This window comes from Triticum dicoccoides, chromosome 3B (assembly GCF_002162155.2).
Source record: "Triticum dicoccoides isolate Atlit2015 ecotype Zavitan chromosome 3B, WEW_v2.0, whole genome shotgun sequence".
Taxonomy (NCBI): Eukaryota; Viridiplantae; Streptophyta; class Magnoliopsida; order Poales; family Poaceae; genus Triticum; species Triticum dicoccoides.
This window is the reverse complement of record NC_041385.1, coordinates 839,460,628-839,469,765: the sequence shown is the minus strand read 5'-3', so window position 1 is coordinate 839,469,765 and position 9,138 is coordinate 839,460,628. Positions and strand designations below refer to the sequence as shown.

General features: G+C 45.3%; 1 protein-coding gene across 1 annotated transcript in view; it reads right to left on the bottom strand.

Annotated features, from left to right (window-relative positions):
* Nucleotides 1–7,805, bottom strand: part of LOC119280248 (disease resistance protein RGA5-like) — a 15,836-nt gene extending 8,031 nt beyond the window's left edge. Inside the window, exons 1-3 of the mRNA XM_037561158.1 lie at nucleotides 7,232–7,805; nucleotides 6,267–7,105; nucleotides 5,115–5,287 (exon numbers count right to left, since the gene is read on the bottom strand). Of these exons, the coding sequence (XP_037417055.1) occupies nucleotides 5,115–5,287; nucleotides 6,267–7,054 (961 nt within the window). The 5' untranslated portion in view covers nucleotides 7,055–7,105; nucleotides 7,232–7,805. The remainder of the gene's footprint in view (nucleotides 1–5,114; nucleotides 5,288–6,266; nucleotides 7,106–7,231) is intronic.
* Between the last annotated feature and the right edge of the window lie 1,333 nt (nucleotides 7,806–9,138).

Here is a 9,138-nt window from a genome sequence, read left to right as displayed (position 1 = left end):
GACCCGTCGGCCCTCGCCTCCCTCCTCGCCCCTGCACTCTCTGTAAACCCCCCCCCTCTCTGCTAGGGTTCTTCATGTTAATTAATTAGGTTATCTATTTAGTTATGAATTTAGCTAGGTTTCAAAATTAGCTGAATTTATATGGAAATTTGAACTGGACATGTGATATGTGCATATGTCATGTTTTGGACATGTCATGTTTGGAAAATGATCCGAGTGGCCTATGTTACGCCGAAATGTTGATTCATTTCCGTTTCGGTGAATTTAAGGCGCTCGATATGTCCATTTTTTAGCAAAGGTCATGCCGAAATTTCCCGTGAATAAAGGCATGATTTGTGCTACATAGTTGGCCTATCGAGTGCTGGCACATAGATTTCTTTTTACGTCATTTCTCATTTATTCATACTTTTAGAAATAAATGAGGCCACTTAATCATAGGAAACATGTCGAACAACGAAGAAACTGGGCCTTCTGACCAAGATGCAGACGAGATGGATTATGATGGTGAACAAGAGTACCTCGACTATTTGACTGCTAAGCAAGGTTTGCAGGTCGGCCTCGATGATGGTACTGACGCCGACATCGACACCGACGGCGCCGGCACCGACGGCGCCGGCACCGATGGCGGCGCCGAGACCGGTGGGGAAGGTACCGGCGGGGAAGGTACCGGCCCCGATGCTGATACCGAAAAGAGGAAGCATAAGAAGCAGAGGATACGAAAACCTAACAAACTAGGGATTGGACGACTTGTGATCACAAAGATGGCACCTGGCAAGTTTGAGCCGTTAGAGCCGGAAGAACCTCGCAAGTGCTATGGGAACCAAGTAGGATGCATCCTACGGGTATGCGCGAGCATCAACGACGATGACTTAAGGAGTAAAGAACATTTGACGCAGTTGCTCCTAACGAAGTTGCACAAGAGATTCAAGTTCCCCGACCGGGATGATAACATAGAACAACCGTGGGATGATCCGAAGATGAAAAAGATTAACAATCACGCCATGGGCATGTTCAGCAATGATCTGGCCTCCTGGAAAGGGAGGGTGAAACGAGCTATTGAGGCTGATGAACCCCTCTCCAAGATTCTGGAGGAAAATCCGACACTTACGGAAGAGGAGTTCGAAAAGTTCAAGGACACTTGCGCTATCGAGGCAGCCAAGGCTAAGGCTGCGAAATTCAAAAGCCTTCAGCTCCGGAACACGGGGAAGCATCACCTCAGAAGCCGTGGCTACCTCGGTAAAAGGCCCATATGGGATAAGGAGGACGCGGAACGTGAAGCCGCGGGTCTCCCAGACCCCTTCGCGAAGTTCACCAACCCCTTGGAGCATGACTTCATCAGGGCACGCTACAAGTGGGACAAGGAGAAAAAGGTTTTTTACACGGACAAGATCACGAGGAAATTGATTACACTACTGGAGAAGCAACACCGGCTTGCAGCCGAAAGCCCTACTTCTCCGATGAGGCCCAAGTGGGACACCCCTCTCAACCGGGCCTTGAACGAACTTAAGGGACTCCCGTTGGACCAGCGGCCGCAATATGGTCGTGTGCACGGCGCTGGAGACGGCGCCACGTGGAAGGTGTTTTACAACGACGGCCCAGAGGCCAAGAAGCAGAAAAAGAAGTTTAGTCAGGCAGACATCGACGCAAAGGTGAAGCTTGCGGTCGAGAAAAAAGCAGCTGAGGACGCGAAAAAAGCAGCCGAGGACAAATATGAGTTGCTACAGCAGGCAGTCAATGCAGCTGTAACTGCCTGCAGAAATGATTTCGCTACTAACTTGGTTCCAGTTATCATCAACTGGGCGAAGGAAAATCCAGACAAGACGTACATGATTTCCCGATGCCCAGTTTCATCGCGAGCAACTCCATGAACAACAACACCATCGCACCATCACTTGCTCAAGCAACCGAGCCTCCTCTCGCAGCCGCTCTCGCTCATAGCAGCCCGTCCTCAGTCTCAGGCGCGCTAGGTGGGCCTTCGTCTTTGGCTGAGCTCGACGCCGTCACGGTAATTACATGTCGCACCAACATATATATATATAGATAATATTCCATTTTTGTTGCCTTTCGGTTGTTTTACACCACAGACATATGTGTTTGCAGGCGAAAGAAACCCCATGCACCATACTCTACTTGATCAAAGGCCAGAAGGTGGACGTGGGAAAGGGGATGATAATGGACCCCTCTCAACGCACATTCCACAACCACCCGATCCCCGCTAGGCACTTCAGGGTTAGCTTGACCAGTGTGAAATCGGGGCACGAGGATTTGCCTCCTCCAGTACAGCATGTGGGAGCGGACGACGAGACCCCGCCACGGATTGGACGGTGCAAGGGTTGGGTGCTGCTATGGCCGAAGAATCTTATTCGTCTGGAGCCGGCCGAGAGCACACCAATAACTACCACACATCAACAAGCATGTGCGGAGACCACCACCCCACCTACGCAATTACCAGCTCCTGTAGTAGTGCCGGGTGAGAGCGGCGGACGACATGATGAAGGGGTGCAATAGTACTGGCTGATGTACCTGTAGAACAGAGAATGGATGATGAGACGGAGGTCGACCCTATGGATTACCTCAATACAAACGCGTATGACTGTGACATAGATATGATGAGTCAACCATATGACGAATCGGGCTATCAGCTTGCTAATGAGGATATGGATGATATGCCCGGGCAGGGCCGTACCATGGAATGCAAAAAGTCTCTCTTCATGAAATCCTCACAGGACACGCCTGAAGATGCCGCCTCAACACAGGCTCAACTAGCCGGGCGCGAGGGTCGTACAGTACTTAGCCCGGGAACACTTGGGCAGGGGTTAAGGAAGGGTCTGGAAGGTGTGCCCAAGAAAAAGGAGAGGAAGAGATCAGGGAAGGTAACTGCCTCCAAACAAGCCAGAGCACACAGCAGCCAGACGATGCATTCTGAAGAGCGTGTACCCGTGAAAGGTGCGGTCATGTTCCATCTCACGGGCGAGCCGATGCTACCGCCGAAACCGCTGGAGGCACTATCAGGGGATCTCAGGAGACTGCACGACCATGTGCTGTCGACTGAGAAAAGCCTACTAGCCTCAAAGGATCCAGGATATCCGACATACGCGGCTCATGTGCCTGAGGGGAAGTGCTACGTCGACACACGGCCCGCGGAGGTGTTCTTCCTGCGGTTTGACCATATCTTTGAGATGTTTCTAACAAGGCGGCTTGATTTTACTATCGTCCGCCTTTTTGCGCTACATATGAGCTCCGTCGTGAAGAGTGAAGAAGTCTCGCAAATCTGTGTGGCGGATCCGTACTACATGCACGGGTCTTTCTTGAGTCTCGGCGACTTTGAGCGTGAAACTGCTAGGGAGTACCTCCAAAACTTCATGGTACAGAATAAGGACCGGGAAATTGTCCTCGTGCCTTATCATCCAAAGTAAGTCAGTTCCGGACAACCCTTTCGTACATTTCAATCATTCCTTCTCTCTCATATGGGGAATAATTTGAGGTGTCTTTTCCCCGCAGCAACGGGTGCGCCGTTCTTATCGTTCTTTACCCGCAAGTCTCCCACGCCGTGTATTTTGACCCTTCGAGAGACTACGAGAAAAAGGACTACACCCACATAATGAATATTCTAGATGATGCTCTCCAAGGCTTCAGCTATAGAGGTGGCCACGTGCATATCAGGAAACAAAGGAACAAGAAGATGGGTTTCGCGCATAAAACTAACTTCTCCTGCATCCATGTCCCAAAACCAAGCAAGAAGGATGGATTCTACATCGTCCATCTCATGATTCAGTTCAACACGGATCACCAAAAGCTTCGCATTAACAGCAGAAATGATGATCATATCCACAAGTGGCTAGAATCTCATGGAGAAGCGAATTATAAACTTAGAGATGACTTCTTTCGCATCTAAAGCGACATTGCGACGATCATCATGAAAGAAGTCGTCGATGAGAAGGGGATGTTCCACCACGGCCCTATATCGCGAGCTGACGTCCGAACTCGCATAGGCATGCAACGTCTAGACCTCACGCCGTTCAAGCAGCTAGGGTTCGTCCTTGATGATATGGAAGGATGGAACTTCTAGTGATTTATGATGCCGATGATGATGATATGTGTCGGTTGAACTTGTATACTTTTTGTAGCGATGAAACTTTGTGATGTCCACGGTCCCTGCCGAACTTGCGTAACGCTACTTTGTTAGTTGGCGTACGATGACCTGCGTACCTCTAGTTAATTAATTTGCGTACTGTATATGTTGCATCTAGTTGCTAACCTTTCTTTTTTGGTGTTGCTCTAGTATATTTTTTTGCATATATATGATTGTACATCCTCTTCATGAACATGCATCTCTAACAGGTACCTAGTTTCTTGATGGCGAGATGGAAATGCTATGTCGTGTACAAAGGGAAGGTTCCGGGGGTGTACAACGAGTGGCATGAGTGTCAGGCGCAAGTGAATGGGTTCACGGGCGCCAGCCATAAAGGCTTCAAAAGCAGACAAGAAGGAGGAGCTAGTTACTTGAGGTTCACGCTAGCGCGAGAGAGGACTCGTAACCGCCACCTCATGTACTGCATGGTTCCGCTCTCACTCATAGTGATAGCACTTCTTGCGTATGCCTTTGTTTAGATGGATGACGTTGTTGTAGTTGCAAGTATTCGAGACTTGCATGTATTGCTATTTTCGAGATGATAACAAGATATCACTTTGTGTTGGATGATGATTATGAAGAGACTATTTGTATGTACATGCTATGATTACATTTGTGGTCTCGCAGGCATTTGTATGTGTATCATGATGAAATTTTTATGTGCTAAAGATTCTTCTACAAAGCCGGTTCAAATACAAAACAAATATGCCAAAAAAACTACTTAAATTAGCAGTAGCGAGTGTACAAAAGTTAGCAGCAGCGCCGCAATAGCAGTAGCGCGTCCTGCCAAAGAGCGCTAGCGCTACTAGCGGTAGCGAGCTTCCCGCAACCGCGCTGCTGCTAGACTTGTATAGCAGTAGCGCGGGTGGGCACGCGCTACTGCTATGAGTTAGCTGTAGCGCCGTATTAGTAGCGCGGGTACCCGCGCTACTGATACATCTAAAACCCGCGCTGCTGCTAGCCTTTTCCCTAGTAGTGTCACTAAGAGGTTTCAGTTCTAGAATGTGCTCATGATGACCGAAACAACATGCCTCTGCCACATTCTTGATCCTTGTAGTCACTATTAGTCTACTACTGAGATTATTTTCTAGAAAAGCACATTTGATAATACTCCATGCTGAAACATCCCATAGATCATCAATGATAATAATGTACCTGCATGACAATCAATACAACGCTTAGTGGAATAACAAAAGACCATCAATTTCTTTTGAAAAGTTCTAGATAGACAAAATTTATTTTCACCCAATTAAATATAAATTATTGCATAGAAGAACATAATAACGCACAGTATTAGCTGGTCTTCAGTTATAAAAGCACGATTTAACTTTGAAGAAAATACCCGTGAAGTCAAAGTGTCCCATTTTTCATATTTAGTCTGCCTCTCCTTGCAGTGCACTCGCCATTCTTTTTCCCCAAGTGAAATAAAAAATCTTGGACGAACTAGCTTAAATTTAGTGCATGTAGTAACTATTTTTGGTAGTGCTCTGATAAATGGAAACCGTTTTTGTTCATTAATTTGCTTGGTTTTTAGGCAGTCATCTTTATTGCCTCTCAAACTATTTACTTTCATCATTCTATGGAACCATACCCTTGTGGTCTTTTTCAAAACAATAGCCTTGTGGTCTTAGTTACCATAATTTTTCATATATGATTTCCTGACATTTAGCAATTTATTCATTAATCTTCTTCATGGTGCAATTCATTCACATTTAGGAATTTGCACAGCCACAATACATGAGTAAGGGAGAGCAGTAGACTTTGCTCGACACATATAGTACCAATTTACTTGACCTAATCAAATATTACTTGTCTTAGGAAAAAACAAGCTGCATTATTTAGCTTCTATTTGTTAGTAAATGCAAATTCGAGAAAAGTCTTGTGGATAACTGAAAGTGTTGCACAAACTTTATACACATATGAAGTTAGGGCATGCCGAAAGCGGGCCTTCAACCGTCAGGACACCCTTAGCTATCCAACGTGGGCCTCTATCGGCCCGTCGATCGGTCCAAACACAAAGTATGGAATTTGTGCAAATATAGCAAAATCATTAACAGAGATATAAAACCTTATGTCTCATTAAGAAAATCTAAGTATTGAACACAAAAACAATATACAAAATAAGAATAAGTACCTCTTGCTTTTTAGATGTTCTTTGAGTTGGTCAACAAGAACATTTAACTCACAGTCAAGAAAAGATTGTTGACAACCAAGTTGGGTTAATAAACTATGAAGAAGTTTTGGAATATTTGGCTTTTGAGACACTGACACAAATGCACCACAATGAAATTCCCTCTTCAGCTTATGGTATACCTCATTGGCAAGTGTTGTTTTGCCTAAACCTCCAAAACCAACAATTGACACAACCTTCAACTGCTTCTCCTCATCTTTTAGCCATCTAACAAGCTTGTTAGTAGGGCCCTCCATACCAACAAGTTTAGTTGCATCTGCATACAGTGCAAGGACTCGTTGGTCAATTGCCACATTGCCCAATGTGGGGACAACAACCTTATATCTTTCACGCCGTTCACTTGTTTCATGCACAAGTTTCTTGATGTCCTCAATTTGGCCAGCAATCTGATGGCGAGCTCTCGAAGTTCTCAGGCGTTGAATGGTGTCATGAACAAACCCAGATTTTCTGCTTTTCTCGCCAATTTTGCACATGAAGTCATCAATAATATCCTCGATGTCATAAGACATCTCCCGGACCGCATCCCTCCACCTTGTGGTCTGTATATCTAGCTCATCCACATCTGCAAGGCTCTCTAGCGCATCCCTCATGCTGCTAAGCTCATCGCTAATGTACTTAACCTCCTTCCTCAAGTTCTTTAGCTTGGCAAACTCCTCCCCCATCAAGGTTGCGAGATTACGAAGGAGACGGTTCATCACCCCAATTGAAGCGCTCACAATTATTCCAGACATAGCTGGCTAGACAAGGATCTATCTTGGTTCTCTAGTATAATTGCGCTGCACCTGAAACATTTAAATAGCCTGCTGAATGATGGAAATTTCTAGTAAATGGGGCAGAGACTAATACCTCTTCTATAACAACGGGTTATCTTTTTAATTTCCAGCAATTTCAGTGTAAGAGCATAATACCTCAACTAAAAGAATGATTCACTTGAAAGGCGAGTTTGGAGTGGCTGAAACGACTTCAGTTGCCGCCATTAATCCGGAACTAGAAGCATATGCCACATGCACCCGTGGCGTTGTGGGTGCTCTTCTTTGAGGCCTGCTTTATCTTGTCTCTCTCACCGTCAACTGAATTGATTGGCAGTTCGAAAATTCAGAGTTAATTAACTTCGGTTACAGCCGTCGGATCCACCAGGCTGGGGGTTGACCCTCTTTTCTAAAGCAAAAAAGAAATCCAGATCCACCCCAAGATGGAATGCCAGTGAACTGCAGATCCACCCCGAGATCACAAACCAGTGAAATCATACGACTTAACGGACCGGTCAGAATAAAATAGAAACATCTGACCTGAAGATGAACAAATTATGAAACTAGAAGACGACGCTGGACTAGAAACTGGGAGATATACCTGAGCAGGTTTTCGACGGAGAGATAGAAGAAAAGCAACCTCCCTGAGCGTATGTGCGGCAGCAGGGGCGTGAGACGGTGGAGAAGCAGCAGCAGAAGGGATGGAGCAGCAGCACGAGAAAAACCAACGCAGAGGACGGAAGAAGAGAGGATCAGTCAATCAGTAGGGGATTAGGTTGCATTTTCTCTGTTTAGCCCTTCTCATTCTCTCATAGTACTTCCGAGCTAAGCATGTTTGCTTTGCTAATCTCTTGGGAAATTTGCACTTTCCCATGGTAAGGTCCTACGTGCAAATGATTCCTTCCTTAGTGGTATAAAACTAGAAATAAGCAGGGTCGATAGAAAAATAAGTGCAGGAAGCATCTGTCTCATTTCCAGGTCCACTTGTGCAAAACAAAGCATCTCAAGGTGGTTCAGACTTGTCTTTTCCCTATTTTATACTCAGCTGGTGTGTATTAAAACATTGAGAGCAGGGATGGATGGAGCCGCTTGTTGAGCAGGGGCGAGAAAAAACCAACGCAGAGGAAGGAAGAAGAGACGCCAGGCTTAATCAATCAGTAGTGGATTGCATTTTCTCTGTTTAGCTCTTCTCATTCTCTCATATTTCCGAGGTAATCTTGTTTACTTCACTAATTTCATCAATCAAGACCTGGGAAAATTTCACTTTCCCATGCTAAGGTCCTAAGTGCAAATGATTCCTTACTTAGTGGCATAAAAATAGAAAAAAAAAAGCAGGCTCGATAGAAAAATAGGTGCAGGAAGCATCTTGGTCATTTCCATGTCCACTTGTGCAAAGGAAAACATCTCAACCTCAAGGTGGTTAAGACTCGTCTTCTCCCTGTTTTTTAACGGTTACAAATACTGTACGTAACCCAGCTAGTTTTTTTTGGAAATGGAGGTATACCCCCGGCCTCTGCATCATGATGATGCATGCGGCCTTCTTATTAAAAATCCAGAAAGTATTATCATAAAGGTCTTACAGCTCATAAACGGAGCAAAACAAAGTGCATAAACCGGAAAAATACAAGCGGACAAAGACAACCGATACGGTAAAAATAAGGATAAGCTCTCTAGACTCCTATCCTGTTATGCAAACGCCATCCGAACCGGTCGAATATAACCCGAGCCACCATCTTCCATTGGTTGCACCCAGTAACCAAAGGCTCTCTGGAGTCCATAGAAGTGAGTAAGGACCACGTACGGATCCAAGTTGTAGCTCTGAAGATAACCTGCAAAAAAGTTAAGTTGTGTTGTTTGTTAAAAATTATATCATTTCTGCAGTTCCATATAGCCCATAGTAACGCACATATTTCAATCCGAATACGAGCTGCCATGATCTGTTCAACCCCAGCTAACCACGTCCCAAACAAAGACGCAATATCTACTGGAGGATTGATATTAAAAGCTATATGAATCGTTCTCCAAAGTAACATGGCAAGTGGGCATTCAAGGAATAAATGTTGTAT